This window comes from Hesperophylax consimilis, chromosome 20 (assembly GCF_061612785.1).
Source record: "Hesperophylax consimilis isolate HC1 chromosome 20, BYU_Hcon_1.0, whole genome shotgun sequence".
Taxonomy (NCBI): Eukaryota; Metazoa; Arthropoda; class Insecta; order Trichoptera; family Limnephilidae; genus Hesperophylax; species Hesperophylax consimilis.
In genome coordinates, this window is record NC_142855.1 from 18051191 (window position 1) to 18073037 (window position 21847).

General features: G+C 35.4%; 1 protein-coding gene across 1 annotated transcript in view; it reads right to left on the reverse strand.

Annotated features, from left to right (window-relative positions):
- The window catches only part of Tnks (tankyrase), a 55253-nt gene extending 35301 nt beyond the window's left edge, over window positions 1-19952 (reverse strand). The window contains exons 1-4 of the mRNA XM_089644277.1: window positions 19704-19952; window positions 13133-13357; window positions 12875-12970; window positions 10038-10245 (exon numbers count right to left, since the gene is read on the reverse strand). Of these exons, the coding sequence (XP_089500403.1) occupies window positions 10038-10245; window positions 12875-12970; window positions 13133-13357; window positions 19704-19896 (722 nt within the window). The 5' untranslated portion in view covers window positions 19897-19952. The remainder of the gene's footprint in view (window positions 1-10037; window positions 10246-12874; window positions 12971-13132; window positions 13358-19703) is intronic.
- Between the last annotated feature and the right edge of the window lie 1895 nt (window positions 19953-21847).

Sequence of the window (21847 nt, forward strand, 5' to 3'; positions counted from 1 at the left end):
GTTAAAAGTGAATTAAAAGTTAGTGTTTTCATATTGGAATTTGCGGTTTTTGATTTATATATTTGTGAACATCCTGAAAGTATAAAATATTTTTTTGCCGTTTCCTTGATATCAAATAATTATCAGAAGTTTACAATTTTTTATTTATTTATTTAGTTTGCTGTTTTTAGGGGCTTTTACAAATGAATAGTGAAAAACATATATTAACACACTTCGGGCGGGAAAGGTAGTTCTACCCGTTTGGTCGATTGATGCTTAACGCCGGGAAGGGTGGTTCTACCTTTTGCGCCGGCCTCATTTCAATGGCAGAAAAGATGGAATTATTCTACGTTTTTATATGAATATATATACTAGGGTGTCCCAGGACATAAAGAAGAATTTTTTTTTCATGAATTTAAATATGCATACCCTCTTCTTTTATTCCATTTGATCCCAATAACTCATATAATAAATATTATTTTGATTGAACACCGGCAACCCGAGCCGACTTGATACCAAACATATGGTACAGAGTTAATATGGAAGGATTTTCAACTTTCATTTTTGTCGGATAAATAAAATTTAAAAATGCACAAATGTTCAATTATGTAGTATTTTATATTTAAAAATGGTTTATTGATTAAATTTTTTCTTCATAGTTTGTTTTTTACAGTCAGGATAAATCCGGTGTTATCTCCTCCTAAAACTATCACACAGAGCTCTTTAAACTCTCAATAGTCATCGCCAAGTATTTTTGTTGTCAGTGCAGTACGGTAAAAGTCAAGCAAATCATCGATTTCGGAAGCGGTTAGGTGCAATGTGAGATTTTCCCTGTAGCACTGAATTTTATCGGGATCAACATTTTTACCGTTATCTCGAAACTTTTTGAAGAGTGGTATGTCAGGGTTTGTGGTCACTTGACTGATTTTTACTTCAAACACAGCTTTTAATACCAACCTTGGCTATATTTGGTATATATACAGTTAAATTCACTTTCCGGATATTGTAGAACAAAACTTCAAGAACTTGTCCATTAGATGGCAGTTTAGAACCCGATATTTGGTGTTTTAAGACTCCTATTAAAAATATACTCTTTTTAGAAGTGCGTAAATCTAACAAAATCTTGCCTGAAGGAGTGATTTTCGTTTACTAACAAAATAGCAAACACGTTTGCTCGCTGGCGTCTTAATGTACAAGTACTGACATCTTTCGATGCAAGTCGGCACGGGTTGCAGTTGTCTAAAATAAACGAAATTTTTTTTATAAGTGTTTTGTCATTATTAAAACAAAATTAGAGGGTATGCGTTCAAAAATAACAACTTTAATTTTTTTGGGACACCCTAATATATACCAATCTCTTTGTAAAGGTTCCAACTATATGTACATAATTATCATATCGTAATGCAAGTTATCTTTTTATATTTATCTTCGTGTCTTTCGTTTACATCGGCATTTCGACAAAAGGATAGTATATTATTTGTTATTGTAATAATTCAATTCCTGGAATGAGGGTTTTTATGACTGTGAAACCCGATTCGAATCTCTTTCTCCGTTCCGCCCCACTCAACACCTATGTGCAAGCGAGCGAGAGATGTCGGGCGTATTTAAAGAAAGCAGGTATGCGCAAATACCGATAGGCGGACTGTAATAAACATATTATAAGGTTAATTGAGTTGCATTTCAAATAATATTCGATTATTAGTACTTTTATAACTTGGGTACACTGAGTTACTACGTAGAAATTTATTAAACATAGTTATATAGTTAACTGCATGATAAATTAAAGATTTCCACCGACGGTATAAGTATTCTGGGCAATGAGGAATACATATGGTAGTTAGTACCAGAATTTCTGCACTGAAATAAATCTCAACTTCTATTGCACTATTACGTAGTAGAATCCAAAAGATAACAAATTATTATAAGCAATAATTAGTTGCTTGAAATATCCATACAAATTGTAAATATCTCCCGAGTGAAAATAAATGCCGCCGACGGGAATTGAACCCGCACCTTCTGATGTCCGGTCAGGTGCTCTGTATCCGCTGAGCTATGTCGGCTTATTCCAACCCGCCAAATGATTCAATATGTACCTCAATCAACAATTACTGCTTATTGTATTTTTTCCACCTGTAAACAACCAAATTTATTTTGTAGGAAAGGCTTTGTAAGTGCTAAATTTCTCACTAGATGGCGTCGAGACATATTATATCTACATTTGTTGGTGAAATATTTCAATTTGTCAAATATTATTATTTTTTAAGGCGATGCCATACGTAGTAATGCAAAATCATGTGTTTTTGGTTTGAAAATTTGGTCGCCTAGAAATGTTTCAGATGCTTTAATTAAATACTGCGAGTAGAATACATCTTGGCCTTTGAAATAATCGAGTATTTTTTACAGAAGTCTTTTTATAAGCCCAGAAAAAAAATAATGTAAAGGCCTATGAAAACTGCTTTAAAGTTCAAAACCTCCTACTTACGAACCCATTTTCGGTTAAAATTTTATTGTATAATGTGGAAAATTAAGTTATTCATATAATGATCGAAAAAAAATTAAATATTTAAGCCTGAACATCCACAAAATAAAATAAAAGGCACTTGTAGACGGTACCTACCAGCGACCTACTAGCGAACAACACAAAATAATTTTTAAGTTAATTTCCCTATTATGGCAACATTCTGTGTTCAACACAACGGTACGTCAGTCTGCCGACTGAACCATTCTTGATTTCCCTTTGGTCCCGACTGGTTGTGCCTTTTAGATTACCGTCTACATCCTAGAATCGTCCATATAAAATTTATTGTCGCGTATAACAATGTGTTCAAATAAACTCAGTGAATTTCAATATTCTTTTATTAAAAACAACCTTCTGATATTGAGAGTCCTTTAGGATCTGTTTTACCCACAAACACGTAAGTAATCCTAAATTGGTGACCCGACGTTTCACACGTATTAACATTATTGTCATTCTAAATTACGCGTATTTATCATTATTGTCATCTGCCATCCAGTCGAGACAGCGTGAAATCAAGGATCCTGAGATAGCATACCCCTCCGTAAGTAACTTTAACTATTATTTTCTCTTGTTTAAATCGAAAATAAATGTTCTCAGTACCCTTAAATTAAGCGCATCGCGCGACCTGCTATTAATAGCAGCCCAAAACCATGGTGTTTGCAAGCATTAATATGCAGTACGAGTTGTCAATTTAACGAAATACCTACAAATGATTAAAGTCTTTCAACTTTTTTAATAAAATGTCCCAACTAATCATACAATATACTTGTTTCTTCGAGCATTAAGTGCGTTTTAAACTTAATTCCAGGAAAGATCGACCAGCTACATCCAGTGGAAGACGGACTGCGTCAGCACGACGAAACACGACATCACGATACATTTCATCAGCGGGGCGAGATTTCGCCACATTACATCGGTCTACATGCAGAAAGACGATTTGCTTGGCGAATTCCAGTTTTCCTGAGTCATCCTGGGATTGCAAGTTCCAGAAAGAAAGAAGAAATCATATTCACGTCACGTAAATGTTTAAACAGTTTTTACATACTATTAAATATACATATTAAAGTTAATATGTTGCATTGATTTGACGTAAATAATAATGCATTTCAAATAATATGTTGCATTGATTTGACGTAAATAATAATGAATTTTAAATAATATGTTGCAAATCAGCACATGTTTGAATAAAAAAATCTTCTAGAACTTTTGGAATATTGTAACTACAATATTAGAGTCATACCTACAGTTGATTAACATGAAACTACATAATAATATAAAAGATTTTAACAATTTTATGCAGTTCCAAAAAATATTTTATGATTAACGTTGATTGTTTTTTAAAATAAATTCATATCTTGCAAATATTCCTAATGATTTTACAATTCTTGCAATTTTAACAAACCTTAAATAAATTTTAAAATAATGTGCATGAATCTGAAATTAATTAGCAAATTTTAAATAATGTGCATGAATCTGAAAAACATCTTAACAAAAACATGTATGATTCTTGAATTTCATTATATTATTAATTATTTGACATTATTGATTTAACATTATTATTCGAAATCTTTGAAAACTAATTGGTGTGGACTAACTACATTTAAATTTTTGGTTTGCGTCTTTGATTATCCACGCAGTATTTACAAATATTTTCAACATAAATACATAGATGGTTCTAAACATATGTATTAAAGTTTTTCTGATTTTTTTTTACTTGATAGTGAATGGTTAAAGATAATCTTATGTTAACTAATTACATTTTGCTTAAATACGTATTTTAATCTTAAGCCTTACATGCATTAAACTTGTCCATTTAAATACTACGAAAATGTCAGAATGATATCGGATGAAGAAATTCCCAACTTGAAGAAAACATTTGAATCAACTACGAATAAACTGGATACAAAGAAAACCGAAAACATGGAATCATCAAGCGCAACTAATCCCGATTCAAATATCAATTATGTAACAGTCAGGTTACCACCATGCTGGAGAGAAAGTATATCGCTTTGGCTAGTACAGGCGGAAGCGCAATTTGCTAATTCACGTGTTAAGGACGACTTTACTAAATATAACATAATTATTGCAGCGCTAGATTCTCAAACTCTACAATGCGTTAGCGATATTGTCACAAAACCACCCGCAACTGACAAATATTTAAGCCTCAAAGCGGCACTTATTGACAGACTGCAAGATTCGTCTGAGAAGCGACTCACCCGACTACTTACTGGAATCCAGCTGGAAGATCGGAAACCAACCGGACTCCTCCGACACATGATGGAACTTGCCGGACCAGCTTTAGCGGACAGTGCTATAGTGAGAACACTCTGGTTGCAGCGTTTACCGCAACACGTCCAAGCAATCCTGTCAGCTTTAACCGACAATGACACGAATCAGCTCGCGTTGGCGGCTGATAAAATAATAGACGTCTACCAGTCATCCGAATGCAGTGCTGTAGACCATCAAAATAAACCGGGTACCTCAAGAAAGGAAAATACGGAAAATTCTATATTATTACAACTTCAACAGCAAATTTCCGACCTTACACATGAAGTGTCACGTTTAAAAATGTCTCAAAATAACAACTTTACAAACTTCCGTGGACGACAAAACCAGAGCCCACGTCGAAATTACTCTTACAACAATTCATCACAACAGAATCCCGCTGGAAGGCCGAGGTCCAGGTCTCGCGGTAGATCACCCAAGAGGAATCCTGATGGATTATGTCATTTCCACAGACGTTATGGCGGAAAATCCTTCAGATGTTACCAACCATGTAATTTCAAAAACAAAAATTCGGGAAACGACAACGGAACCTCTCAGTAGGGACGTGCGAGATTCCGAGTAACACATGTCGTCTCTTTGTTTATGATCTACAAACTAGACAAAAATTCCTAGTGGACACTGGGGCGGACGTTTCTGTCATTCCTAGAAACCCGTCATACAACAAAAATAACATCACTTCTGACAACTGTCCAGCTACACTATATGGTGCAAATGGAAATCCCATCAAGACATACGGCACAAGAACTGTAGAACTCGATTTTGGCCTACGCCGAGCACTAAAATGGCGATTTATTGTAGCTGATGTATCAAGACCAATCCTAGGTGCAGACTTTCTTCATCATTTCAACCTAACGGTGAATTTAAAAAAGTCAACAATCGCAGACCAGTCAACAGGATTAGTCATAAAAGGAATAACTCATAAGGGACCTACATCCGGTATTTCCACAATTTCTTCATCGCAAAAATACCGTGATATTCTAAACAAATTCCCAAACTTAACAAGACCTATCATGAAGACATCAGATGCCAAAAAACACTCAGTGACCCACTGCATCGAAACTCGAGGACCACCCGTTACCGAACGAGCCCGCAGGCTAGCACCAGCCCTACTGGAAGCGGCGAAGAAAGAATTCAAATATCTGATGGAACAAGGGATCTGCAGGCCTTCTAAAAGTAATTGGGCCAGCCCGTTACATATGGTAAAAAAACCCAACGGCGAGTGGCGTCCTTGCGGCGATTATCGTCGTCTTAATGCTAAAACGATCCCGGATAAATTTCCAATACCTCAACTTCATGATTTTGCACACAAACTTGCAGATGCAACCATATTCAGCACAATTGACTTGACCAGGGCTTATCATCAAATACCAGTGGAACCTGAAGACATTCCGAAGACTGCCATCATCACACCATTTGGATTATTCGAATTCACATCCATGCAATTTGGTTTATCAAACGCAACGCAAAGCTTTCAACGTTTTATGTATGCTGTGACAAGAGATTTGGACTTTTGTTTCGTATACCTTGATGACATCCTGATTGCTTCTAAAAATGAAGAAGAACATAGAAAACACTTGGAAATATTACTCAAACGCCTTGCTGAATATGATCTAGTAATCAACATTAATAAATGCCAATTTGGCGTACCTACAGTCAACTTCCTGGGTCACACAATAACACAAAAAGGAATGTCGCCTATCAAAGAAAAGGTGAATGCCGTCATAAATTTTCCATTACCTAAAACAGCAAAAGACTTGCGACGTTTTTTAGGCATGTTGAACTATTATAGAAGATTCCTCCCTAAGGCTATCACTCAAACTAAATTATTTGATTGCATTGCCGGTTATAAGAAAAATGACAAGAGGGAAATAACTTGGAATCAAGAACTGACGGACGCATTCAACGAATGCAAACAACTCTTAGCTGACGCAGCATTACTCGCACACCCAAATACCAACGCTAAAATAGCTATAATGGTTGATGCTAGCGACATAGCTATGGGTGCGTCATTACAACAGTCAAATGGCGATTCTTGGGAACCTTTAGCATTCTTTTCCAAGAAATTTTCACCAGCACAGCGAAAATACAGTACCTTCGATCGAGAACTTACTGGTGTTTTCGAAGCGGTAAAATATTTTATAAGTCACATTGAAGGTCGAAATTTCACCATCTATACAGATCACAAGCCAATCACCTTTGCTTTTTGCAAGAAGCGAGCCTCTAGCTCTCCACGTCAAGAGAGACAGTTGGATTACATTGCCCAATTTTCAACGGACATCAGGCATATCTCTGGAGAACAAAATATAGTAGCGGACGCACTATCTCGAATCGAAGAGATTAACAGCCCTACTTCTATTGACTACAGGCAGATGGAGAAAGCGCAGTGTCAAGATGACGGACTTATTAAGGCAAAAGATGACACCGCCCTCGCCTTACGTCAAATGGTGATTCCTGGCTCTGAAGCTTCAATATGGTGTGACGTATCAACGGGCCACATCAGACCATTCATACCCGCTTGCATGCGAATTCAGGTAATCGAAAGTGTACACAATGTTTGCCATCCTGGCATCCTGGGAACGACAAAGACAATAAAACAAAGATTTGTTTGGCCTAACATGGCGACAGACATAAAAAACTTTGTCAAACAGTGCATAGCTTGCCAAAAAGCTAAGGTCTCTCGACATACGGCTTCACCATTAGCAACGTATTTACTACCAGAGGATCGATTCCGTAATATTCATATCGACCTGGTTGGACCTCTCCCAGCGTGTAACGAGTACCAGTATATACTCACTATGATTGACAGGTACACACGATGGCCCGAAGCAATCCCTCTGAAAGATATGACTGTAGAAACCGTCGCTACTGCACTGACGACACATTGGATTGCCCGTCACGGAACCCCAGATACCATCAGTTCGGATCAGGGCAGACAATTTGAGTCCTGCCTCTTCAAAAAACTAACCGAAAAATTTGGAATAAAACATTCAAGGACCACCGCGTACCACCCACAAGCTAACGGTATGATCGAGAGATGGCACCGTACTTTAAAAACCTCTCTCATGGCTTGTGGCGATCGAAATTGGGTCGAAAGCCTCCCACTAGTTCTACTTGGTTTAAGAGCAACGGTACGTGAAGATCTGAAGTGTTCACCAGCTGAATTAACCTACGGTAGAACCCTTAAGTTACCTTGTGATTTCTTCACAGCAACACCACGCGAGGAACCAGACACATATATTGGACGGCTACAAAATACGTTCGAAGCCATTAAACCAACCCCTGCCAGTGTTCATGGTACAGGAAAGTTTTTTGTCCACAAAGACCTACCTAGCGCGACACATGTGTTCCTCAGAACTGACGGTGGAAGAAGACCACTGCAGAATCCGTACGAAGGCCCGTACAAGGTGGAAGAACGGAATGAAAAAACATTCCTAATTACTGTAAAAGGAAAACCTAAGCGTGTCACAATAGACCGCCTAAAACCTGCTTTTTTTCCTGCAGAAGAAAATGTATCTGTTCCTACATCTGTTCCAGTATTACCAGAAATAATCAGAACCACAAAATCTGGTCGAAGAGTTCATTTCCCAGACAGATTAGGACAGTTTAAAGCATAAAAAGGCATTTCTTTTTCTAAAAAGTAAATACATGATTTAACCTATGTACTTAGATATGTATAAGCAAATCTTATATACCTATACTTATAAATTGCACACTACGCTAATGTCCTAAATATATAATAGCTTAATAATATGTCTTATATTGTTCATACAAAACAATGTATCACATATTACCATTAAGTATATAACTGTACAAACATGTTTTTTAAAATTTAAAAAATATTCCGCAAGCGATAATAGTTTTTAAGTTTTTTATAATTTTAAAAATATTCCGCAAATAGCGATGACATTGCAACTTGCATTGAAAATAATTACGCTTTACGCGTTGAATCCTTGTATAATTTTAGGCTATAATTTTAAGCATTTTTAGACTATATTTTTTAATATCAAATTCACATGATAAAATTTTTTAATGTAGTAATATAATATAACATGTGATAATTTATGTGATAATTCTATCCTAATGTTTATGTAAACATGTAAATGTTATTTGGCATTTCATAGGTAATAACAATAGTTTACAATGGAAATAAAAATGGAATATGCCAGACTGGATGACAACACTGCCCAGTCTCATTTTTGTTTAATATTACTATCTCCATTAGTATGTAGAGATAATAAATAACACATTTCGATAAACAGTTGAAAATAATTTTAAAATACTTTGAAAAAATAATAATTCCTGTTATATTAAATTTAAAAATGTACAATTTTGTGTTAAAATCACTTAAAAGTTCTCAACTTTATATTTTTTTCTTTTTAAGCATGTATACTACTATATGTTTCTTATTTTATATATCGTTTAACAACTGGGGGCGAAGTATGTAGACGGTACCTACCAGCGACCTACTAGCGAACAACACAAAATAATTTTTAAGTTAATTTCCCTATTATGGCAACATTCTGTGTTCAACACAACGGTACGTCAGTCTGCCGACTGAACCATTCTTGATTTCCCTTTGGTCCCGACTGGTTGTGCCTTTTAGATTACCGTCTACATCCTAGAATCGTCCATATAAAATTTATTGTCGCGTATAACAATGTGTTCAAATAAACTCAGTGAATTTCAATATTCTTTTATTAAAAACAACCTTCTGATATTGAGAGTCCTTTAGGATCTGTTTTACCCACAAACACGTAAGTAATCCTAAACACTTTTTGGCCATGTTTTTTTCTTGCATAAATCAAAACAGGCGGATGGTGTTAAGCGGGAATTTAAACCTTATCGCCATCTACGTAAGGGTTGTTATTGATAGCGGCTCAATTTAAAATATTACACGACGTAGTGCATCGCCTTAATGATAATCTAATGTTTATAAAACAAGGTTTTTTATGCATAGCACATAGGATAACAAATCATTATAAGCAATAATTAGTCGCTTAATAAGCGACTAATCGACTATCAAACGCATCATTTAGAATTTTATGTAGAAATACTAAGTCAGTGAAAATTCTTCCATCCGACAATTAAAAATTTAAAAGTGTGTTGTAGTTTTAAAACGTAAGAATTTGTTTTGTATTCTTTCAAAAAGCTTGTACATGAATATTGTAACGTAGGTTCCAGACGGGAGTCACGTAGTCAGAAACTGCAATGGATTTTGACATAACTGTTGTCTTATTAAAGGTCACCATCTTACCCCTTGTCTTTGGCGTGCACGTCCGCGCCCCGCTGCAACAGAAGCCGCACGGCGCGCAGGCGGTTGTACCCGGCGGCCAGGTGCAGCGGGGTGCTCCGCCGCCCGTCCGCCGCGTGGCAGTTGACCGCCAGTGGCGTCAGAAGGGCGGCCAGGCGCTCCTCGCAGCCGGCGCGCGCTGCTTCCAAAACCTCCTCCTTGCGATACTCTCCTGGTAACGAAAGGTTATTGTTAAGTTAAATAACTATTACAACAGTAAACCTTGTATTCCAAAGAAATGCCACCATCTCAATGACAATTCGTTTATCAAACATTCTTCAGGCCGGTAGGTACTGTAATATTGATCATTCCGATTTGACGGCTCATAGTAGGAACCACAATCATGCCAACTCTGGCACAATAAAAAGGTAGTATCCAGTATTGAACCAGAACGGGAAAGTGACAAACAAATTAACAGACAGATGAAATGCTAAATGGTCGAGTTAAAACAGGACTTAGCTACCCTAGATTAGAAATTAGATATTTTTTATCTTTGTGAGTCAGTACTTTGACAAAAAAGTAACTGCATGGTTGTTGAGTTATTACAGTAGAACCCCGTTAATTCGAACCCCGATAATTCGAAAAAACGCGTAATTCGAAATTTTCGCCAAAAAAATTTCCGCAGAAAAATTTTTTCATACAAATTTTTTTTAAATTCGAAATTCGTTAATTCGTAATTCGAAATTTATTTTTGTCCGCGCGCGAAAATTTGTTCATGTAATTCGAAAAAATTTGATTTTTGCGAAAATAAATCATAATATTTCGTAAATCTGAATCTAAAAGTCAGCCGTGGCGGTAAAACACCGAAAAATGTATTTGTACGTGTCGTCCTAATTAGTATTATTATTTTGTAAATCTGAATATATTTACACTGGAATGTTGTACTTTTTCAAATTTATTCCGAATATCCGAGTTTGAAGGGCCGATAACGATAAAATATGATTTACGCGGATATATGTCGTAGTTTTACGAGTTTACACCAAATATCTGAATTTAAAGGGTCGACCGCGACGAAACTCGGCCGCGAAATTTCGATTTACGCATAAATGTATCATATATTTACGAATTTATTTCGAATATTTGAATTTAAATGGCCCGCTGTGACGGAAATCGGCTGCGAAATCTCGATTTACGCGTAAATATATCGTATTTTTACGAATTTATTTCGAATATCTGAATTTTAAAGGGCCCGCCGGGACGGAAATCGGACGCGATATTTCAATTTACGCAGAAATATATCGTATCTTTACTAACTTTACTTCGAATATCCGAGTTAAAAAATACGGCGCGGCGGAAATCGGCCGAAAAATTTCGATTCACGCCGAAATATGACATATTTTTACAAATTTACTTCAAATATCTGAACTTAAAAGGCCGGCCGCGACGAAAAACTGCTGATAAAATTTGATTCACGCGAAAATATATCATATTTTTACGAATTTACATCAAATATCTGAATTTAAAGGGTCGGCCGCGACGGAAATCGGCCGCGCATTCTCGATTTACACGGAAATATATCGTATTTTTGCGAATTTATTTCGAATATCTGAATTTAAAGAGCCGGCCGCGACAGAATACGGCCGTGAATTCTCGTTTTACGCGGAAATATATCGTATTTTTACGAATTTAAATTCAGATATTTGAAATAAAGGGCCGGCCGCGACGGAAAATTACTGCGAAATCTCGATTTACGCGGAAATATATCGTATATTTACGAATATCTCAATTTAAAGGGTAGGGCGCGACCAAAATCGGCAGCGAAATCTCGATTTACGCGTAAATATATAGCATTTTTACGAATTTATTGCGAATATCTGAATTTAAAGCGCCCGCCGCTACGGTAATCGACCGCGAAAATAAAGAAATAATTGGTATTAATACGAATTTACAACTAAAATACCATCCGGATTTGAAGAGCCGGCCGAGAAAATCGATTTTCGGCGTTTTTTTTTTTTTTTTTTCATAAAATTTCGAATTACGTGGGAATTCGTTAATTCGAAATTTGATTTTTGATGTCCCGTGGATTTCGAATTAACGAGGTTCTACTGTATTATAAAAGATTATTGAGTAATTGTACGAGATTATCGAGTAATTGTGCAAGATTATCGCTTAATTGTACAATATTATTGACTGAACAAGACTGTAGACTGTACAATTATTGAATAACTGTACAATTATTGAGTATCTGCTTACGAGATTATAGAGACATTGTACGAGATTATCGAGTAATTGTATGAGATTATCAAGAAATTGTACAATAATCGAATAATTATACATACAATTATTGAGTAATTGTACGAGATTATCGAACAATAATTGTACAATTATTGAGAAACTGTATAATTATTGAATAATTGTACAATTATTGAGTGACTGTACAATTATTGAGTAAATGTACAATTATTGAGTAACTGCTTACGAGATTATAGAGACATTGTACGAGATTATCGAGTAATTGTATGAGATTATCGAGAAATTGTACAATAATCGAATAATTATATATACAATTATTGAGTAATTGTACGAGATTATCGAACAATAACTGTACAATTATTGAGAAACTGTATAATTATTGAATAATTGTACAATTATTGAGTAACTGTACAATTATTGAGTAACTGCGTATGAGATTATAGACATTGTACGAGATTATTTAGTAATTGTACAATTATCGAATAATATTACAATTATTCAGTAATTGTACGAGATTATCGAACAATGATTGTACAATTATCGAGTAATCGTTAAATTAATAAACTAATACTGAGATTTAACGTTATGTCTATGTTTATTGAGTATACCTGTGAGAACTGGCTTAGTGATGGGGTCCGCTATGTCAAGAGCCGTTTTTCCTTCCGTGTTTCTAATATTGGGATCAGCCCCATGTTGTAGAAGAACTGCAACAAAACATCAATTAGCTAAGCCTGGTGTGATATCAACGCCGACCAATATACAAATAATAACCAACATTTCATTTTGGCCGAAAATCTGTCGACTGGTAATGAAACAATGTAACTTTGTTTCATTTATAATTTAATCTGATTTTTAAAAAAACCCACCTATACAAACGTCCAGCTTCCCCTTGGCGGCCGCCTCGTGCAAGGGGGTGTAGCTCCAGTTGTCCCGGGCGGAAGCGGGCGCTCCGGCGCCGAGAAGCAGGCGTACCACGTCCGCGTGCCCAAACGAACACGCGTTGTGCAAGGGGTGCAGGCCGCCGTCGTCGCGGGAGTTTATCGACGCGCCGGACGACAGGAGGAATTCTACGACTTCGCGTCTGCCGTAACCTGGAAAGGTTAAATGAAAATATTTTGTAATCATTCCATTTTTATATGGACAATTGGGTTCCGTGACAAAAATAACAATGAATGAAAAAAACTTATTATTTGATCATGTTCTGTTTTGTTACTTTTTATCCGGTTACCTGCAAAGTATACCCCACAAGAGTCCCAACTGCTCCCAACCGTTTGGAGCCAGTGAGGCTATGGCATCCCCAATTGGGGTAAGTTGCAGTGGCGGCCAGCTGATATGTGCTCCCGAACGCCGAACAACCAACAAAATTTCGGACATGTCTCGGTTTGGTTATAATCTCATACAAAAGGTACCTACTTATTAAGCGCGCTTAACTTGCAGATTGACTGTGCCTTGTGCTTATGTTCGTAGCAGTTCATTTTCGATTGCGATCTGTATTGTCTGTATGAATGTGTGTAAGTGCAAGCGAGATAGCATGCTTCCAAGATGCTATAAAAGGTGATGCATACTAGGATCGTGTCTCTTTTGTTACAAGCAGCTCCCCAATAAATACCAGTACAAGATCACCTAAGAGTATCATTATTGTGTACGACCTTCACCTGCTACAATACTCCATACATCACACGATCCATAATTTTACTGCTTTGTTGGCATATTCTGTGGAGCATTCGAAAGCGTGGGTACATACTATTCTTTGCAAATATTACCATATCGAGGACGGCGTCTGGATGTTTACCACCACATCAGAAGGAACGATTTGTTCAGTAAAAGTTAAACTAAAACGCGTATGTGTGATATTATTGTCGATATTGTGTCTTCAATTTACCATCTGCTCTTTTTCAGCGAATGTTCCGCTTACAGCTTTCTTCGATACAAGCATACAAGACAAAACATGTCATTAAGAGATGAGTGATGTTCAGATTAGTTATTGTCAGTTCAGCCAGTTGTCAGGCATTGTCTGTTGAATTTAAAACCTTCCTTGCTCTGCGAAAGTTTTATTTATTTATTAATTAATTAATTAACGGACTTACGTCCAATATATTACAAAGCGACACGAGATTTGGGACAATGTAAAATGCAAGAGTAAAGGATGGTATATAAAAGCAGAGACAAACAGGGAAAACATAAGAAAATAGAAATGAAATAGAAGTATCAAGTCAAGACCTTGCTAAAACTAAAGTGATACAAAATATCCTCAATTGCATAGTGAGCGACAAAAAACATTCTGACTCATACCAAAAAAATCAAGGTCTTGACGTAAGTTGACCATTCTACATATTCTGGACAATGGTGAAATATAAGCATAATTAGTTGAGTTTTGAAGTTTAATTGCAGGTTATATCGATCATACATATATAAACTATTAACCTCTCAGACAAAGACATTTATTTACTATGTGTTCCTTTGAGAACTGTCAAAACGTGATAATTTTTGTGTCATTTACGAGTTTTGCTAAAAGCTTCATAACTCACGTTTTGGGAAACGTAGCCTCATTCTAAAAATGTTTTGGAAAGATTATGAAATCCACTATCGCATTGTATTGTTATACGTAAATATTTGCGTTTCTAAATATACATTTTATGAAAACGTCAAAAATATGTAAGAATCGCTTACCATTATTTCAAAGCCGTGAAAAATGTACTTTTTTCTGAGTATCATAAAGAAATAACACTTTATATATTGAAGAAATATAATTAAAAACTATTAGTCACCTCAAAATATTAACCGTCCAAACTAAAATATTTTTAATAAATTATTTAGAAACGCAATAAATTATGAACGAACAAGATGACAGATTCAATCGGCTTAGATAATGCAACTCTACGTTCCATAGATATTCTCGAATACAGACGCGTAGCGTTATTCATTATCGATACTCTGTTTTTTAAATCATGGCAATCCGTATACTAGTGATGGAAATAAATCGATTTTTGTAAAATTCACGCGTTTACGTGAAAAGACGTTCTAATGTCTTGACCGCTATTATCATATTTACGTCTTTTGACGTTCTAATGTTCTGAGTGGTTAATTAGGTATATCAATTGCAAATTATACCAACTTATAATTGCTTTTGTGTTTGTTCATTGTATAAATTAAAAATGAGTTTGAATGAGTGGAAATATATTAAGAACAATAAGTCGAGTTTTGAAAACAAAATTCCCTCAGTTTCTCAGACGAGGTGGAATTTTAATGTAAGTACAATTAAAACCGTTGGAATAGTCGCAAATCCATAATTGAGTACATGAAGACGATTTTGGAATCCGACAATGACAGCAATACCATCAAACAAGCTGATATGCTCTTACGCTGCTACCTCAAAGATGAAACATTTATTTATTAGTTGAATTTTCTTCAAAAAATTATGCCGCACTGTGATATTTTATTCCGACGATTGCAGTTAAAAAGCTTAGATCTCGTTGTAATCCGAAGTAACCTCAATGAGTTTGAAAAATCTGTACAAAATGTACGCAATTCCGCAGACAACTTTCCAGAGCAACCTACTGAACGAATAAAAACCAACAAATCAATTATTTGTAAAGAGATTTGCGATACAATGTCCGAAATGAAACAATTCTTTTAATTAAGTGCGCCCTACTGTCGAATTTGGCAGCCATCTCTGGTCCGGAGCCCCTAAATACCTGAAAAAAACCCTTGACTCTGTGCAAAAACGGGCGGTCCGTTTGATAGATTCCTTAATCTTAACAAACGGACTGCAATCTTTAGAGCACAGGCGTCAGGTAGGTATGCTGTCCTTGTTCTATCGGTATTACAATGGAAGATGCTCTGAGGAACTAGCGTCATTGATCCCTTCGGCACCGGTGCGTAGTCGGGATACACGCCAAACGCGCGCCCAACATTTGTACACGGTTGACATTTGTCACATGAGAACGGGTCGCTTCTACGATTCGTTCTTAAGTTCAACAGCTCGGCTGTGGAACGAACTGCCGGCCTCTGTGTTTCCTCCCTCCTACAACATGGGACTCTTCAAGACCCATGTTCACTCCTTCCTCTCCACAAAAAGACCCTCCACACAGCATCCCCAAAGATGACATAGGCCCTGAGGGAAATTATTTTCTTCAGGGCCTCCTGTGTGGAGTTAATATAAAAAATAAAAAAATAAAAAATAAATTAAGTAAACATCTTTCTGCAGCAGCATTACTAGATTGCAAAAATTTCAATGTGACGCTTTAACAGCTCAAGTCACTAACCAAATTACAATTACCCAAAGTAATTATTATTTGTTAAACCATTGCAAAATGGCCTCTCACATCGAAGGTTGCATACATTTGTATAATCATTTCTAAATTAACAATAACCTTGTCTTAATGATCTTTATCAAAGAAAACATCCGTTACCTTGCATCTCTACAGGGGCAGGCAGAGAGAATAGACCACCACACAACTCTGTCTCGACACACTCCTTGTCTCATTCACATTCATACATTGTCTCAAACACTATTCTGATTCCAAGACATTATCGGGCATCCCCGACTTGTACGATAAACTTTAACAATTGGTATTTTCCTAACAGCTTCACTTTTATATTTTACGTGTTATTATGAAGAAACCTTTCAGATATTGGAGTGACGCTCTCTTAAAGGAATTTAATGTACTAGATGTCCGACAGTGCTATATAAAAAAATTGTAATCCATGTTCATAAAAATAAAAATAAAATGAAAACAGCCGAACACAAACATCAAACCAGAAGTAAGGGAAGGAATGACCTTTCCGTTCCAACAAGCAACAGAGCGGCTTAACAAAAAATATTCTCATATCTCGGTCCTAAAATATATAATAAAATCCCCTCTCAGCTGAAACTGTGTGAATTGTCATCCTTCGGTCCAAGAGTAACAAAATGGTTGTTGGATCTAGGCAGGAATAATTCCGAAATGATACTAAAAAATGTAATTTGAAATCACGAACACCTCTATGTATCTTTATGTATCTTTTTTATGTATCTTCGTTTTAACATACTTATTTTAGCTAGTCTTAAATCCTGTATTCGTCTAGGATAACTCGAAACCTGTAAATTTGACTGTCCTGAAACGGGAATCCTTCCTAGTTGGACAGTCAAAATCATAAAATGTAATCAATATTATATTATAAAAAAAAATAAAATAAAATAAATACACACAGATTATGGAAATTACACCTTGTTTCAACAATTATGACAAGAATTTACATGAACAAAATAGATTATTAGGTTCTTGGTTTGGGTTAATTAAATGTTTTAATCAAATTTAGATTGAAACAAAAACTTTCGCAAACATCAATCCATACTAAAAAAAGTGATCAATGGAGGCAAAAAGGAAATTTTTACTTTGAATAAAAAATGTAATTTTAACGCAGTTTAACCATTTGATATTTGCTTGCGTTGACAAGCTTTCGGATTCCACTACGTATTCCCACAAATCGGGATTTATTTCAGTGCAAAAATTCTGGGACTAGCTACCACATGTATTCCTCGTCGCCAGAGATGTGCAAAATGGGTACCCAAAACCATTTGAAATGCAAAATGGAAATGGGTCAAAATTTTTCCATTTGAAAATGCAAAATGGTTTTTAGAAAAAAATTTCAAATGCAAAATACCTATTTTCAAAATGCATTGAAAATGCAAAATGGTTTCTCAGGTCAAACAATAAAATAATTATAGAATTTTTAAACAATTTAATAATGGATATCAATCTAGAACAAACATATTAGACGATGGTAAATCCAAAAACACCACGACTACAGATTATGAAACCACAAAAAATTTGCGCGGGACTAATGTTGCCAACGGAAAAACATAGAAACTGCTATCTAACATTTAATATTACAGCGTCATGGCCCCATGTTCAGTATTTTTTGTAATGGTATCACTCAATTGTCAGGGCTCCTACCAGGGAGCAACTTGACAAATGTAAATTATCTCTCATAGCGAGGTTGAGGACCGACTGATATTTGGGGCTTATGAAAAAAAAATGAGTGGAGATAGTAGGAAGAATGTTGCAAAAAAGCATTTAAAATGGAAAATGCATTGAGTAAAGCATTTAAAATGCAAAATGGTTTTTAGAAAAGCATTTAAAATGCAAAATGGAAAATACCCATTTTGCATTTCTCAAATTAGAGAGAACGCTGCCTGTGACAGCTAAAAACATGCTATTTTTAAAAAACAGCGTCAGTTAGATGTAAAAGCAAAATGCGCTATTGTTTCTCTATCTGCACAGATAAGGGTCCCACCTAGGTTCGCTAATGTTCAACATTTATATAAATGACGTTGGATCATATTTTCAAAATTCCAAATATGAACTTTATGTTGATGACATGAAAATATTCAAAGTTATTCGTTCTCTTTATGAATGCGAAGAGTTACAGAGTGACCTAGATAGGCATTGCAAGTATTGTAAAGTAGATATAAACGTTTCTAAATGTCACACTATGACATTCACCAGAAATAAACACGTAATTAAGTACTCATATTCAATCAACAATGAACCTGTCATCTCTAAAACGGAATGTAAGCTAAGAAATAGAAAGCAAAAGAAAGAATAAAAATGTATAATCTTTACTATTCCTATGTAGAAGCCATTAAAAACATTCCTGGATTACGAATAAGGCGGGAAAACGTTGCTTGTGCTATGATGGAGGATCGATATGATGGAGCAACACGAACACTACAAAATAACAGCATAATAAATTGTACACTATTACAGTGACCAAAAGTGGTAAGAAAAGCATTGGTCGTGAGGATTTAAACATTTTCAATCTCCTTACAGATAGCCTGAAAACGGAGAATCGATTAATTAAATTTAAGAAAAAACTGTATTAAAATAAACAAACAATATGTAGAGTGATTGTTAAGATGAGATGTTAAGTACTATTGTTATGTGTGTTAATATAAAATAGCTTATATTTAGTTAGAAAGGAAAATACTTGTATTTCTTTAACTATGATGTGGGTAAACTTGTGGATTTCAACTGTAAAATGTATGGAGACAACTATTTAAGTCGCATATGGGATATTTTAATAATCTATGCGTATTTCCTAACCTTCAAACATAACTTTGATTGAGAAAAAATGGAACTTTAATGCATCTTTTACCATCTCGCACGACATAAATAGTTATTTGCTGTAGAATTAAGTATAAAACAAGTGCTATTCATATTGTTTGCATATTTGCGTGACAAGTAGTAATACGACAACTTTATCATAAAATGTAAACAATCCACAAACGTCAATTTCATTTTGATCCAATCTGCAACCATCCACGGCAAACGAAAAAAAACACACAAAAATCCGACAATTCACATAATATCCGCAATGAACACTTTACAATTTAATATCTGAAATGAAATTTGAAGAATATATTATTTATTAGTCAATGAATTGTATGTTTACCAGCGGCAAAATGTAACGGAGTCGATTTTCTCCCAGCAGTATCTCTGGCATTGACTGTTTGCGGGTTTAGCAGCTTCTTGACGCGGCCTATGTCCCCAGTTTTGCAAGCCTCGAATAACTCCCTGAGGGGATCCGCAGGGGAATTGGGCAGGGGATCCATGGTTGAGGCCAGGATGGATCTACGGCTCGACATTTTAGCTTTCTTGGACGTATTTATCGCATCATATGTTCAACATGTCCATGTCAGAAATCAGAAATACAATCACTGTAGCGGTGTTGACAGGGCGAAAAATAAATAATATTTTCAGGGTTGCCAGTGCGTATATTCTAAAATACCCAAATAAATGTTTAACCTTCCAGCGGGCGCGTTGAGAAATTTCCCTTGAGCGCCCGCTCAGCGCTTGTCGTAAATTTTACGTCGCGTCATCAAGTTTTCTCCGTGTAAGTGGTGTTTTCTTTATACAAATGTTAGGGAATTTTTTTAAGGAAATGAAAAATGATAATAGGCAGCACCTACTTAAAAAAAATGACTTTCTTAAAAAAAACGAAGCAACCCTGTAAACATTTTAATATTTCAAAACAAAATTTGTTATCGACCTATTTAGTCAGAATCAATATTCCCATCCTTACAATTGTTACTAACCACCTCAACTGAAGAATGGTTCTTGCATGTAAAGGACTGGCAACGGCAACACTTCATTGATGCTGAGGATCTTTTCTTATCCAGTGCACATAACCGACAAACACCGCGTTTTGGAAAGCTTATGTTTTCTTCTTCTGTCATCGGTTCAACTGCCCTACCGTAACTCACTTTGAGAAAATCATTTATATCTTGCGGTAAATGTTTGACATTTGATTTGACTCTAGCATAGCTCGAAGCTCGATGCTTTCAACTAAGTGGAAAGAGTGGGGGAAGCGATAAGGCGCCTCTGTCGTAAATTTTACGACAGCGCGCCCGCTGGAAGGTTAAAATGCCAAACGGCTACTTACATGGAAGAAAAAAATTGGTTCTAGTTAAGATTCTGAGATATTCACGAAGTAGTCTGAGATATTTAATAAAACGCATTAATAAAACACACATATTTGACTACGTCGTGTAATATTTTAAATTGAGCCGCTATCAATAATAACCCTTACGTAGATGGCGATAAGGTTTCGATTCCGGCTTAACACCATCCGCCTGTTTTGATTTATGCAAGAAAAAAACATGGCCAAAAAGTGCCTTTTATTTTATTTTGTGGATTTTTTTTCGATCATTTTATAAATAACTTAATTTGCCACATTATACAATAAAATCATAACCGAAAATGGGTTGGTAAGTAGGAGATTTCGAACCTTAAAGCAGTTTTCATAGGCCTTATATATTATTTTTTTCTGGGCTTATAAAAAGACTTATCTAAAAAATACTCGATTATTTCAAAGGCCAAGATGTATTCTACTCGCAGTATTTAATTAAAGCATCTGAAACATTTCTAGGCGACCAAATTTTCAAACCAACACATGATTTTGCATTACTACTTACTTATGGCATCGCTTTAATGATAGTAAACAACAACTTTTTGCATTCACGACCATATAAAATAGTGCAACTTTAATAGCTATTTCCTTCAATTCAAATAGGAATATTTCACGGCTAATTTTATACTAATGGCAGCCAAATGTTATGTTGATAGAACTATAATCTTTAATGGTTAAAGTTATGAAAAGTGATTAAACAAAAACTAGGTTAAACAGGTTACATATGTAACTGTTTTAACCTAGATTTTTTTTCACATCTTTACATGGCTTTATATCACCATTTAAAGGTGTGTTTAATTGTCATTTTAAGGAGTTTTCATGGAACCATTCTATATCAAAATGCATATTATAAAAGTCCGGCTGGGCGTAAAACCTAATAAAATAAAATAAAAAAATCCTCGATTTTTTAATTAGAAATACTGTTGTTCAATAAAAGTTGATCAACTAAAATTGAAATGTCTGAACCCGGTACCACGGAATATTATTGTAGAGGCAAGTAATATATTAAAATCTTTTGTAATAAGTAATATGTTAAAATAGAAATCGTCATTATTCCAACATTATTTAGTGCTAGTTAAACATACAGAGCTTTAAGAGACGTATTGACTTTGAGAGGAAGCTACAAG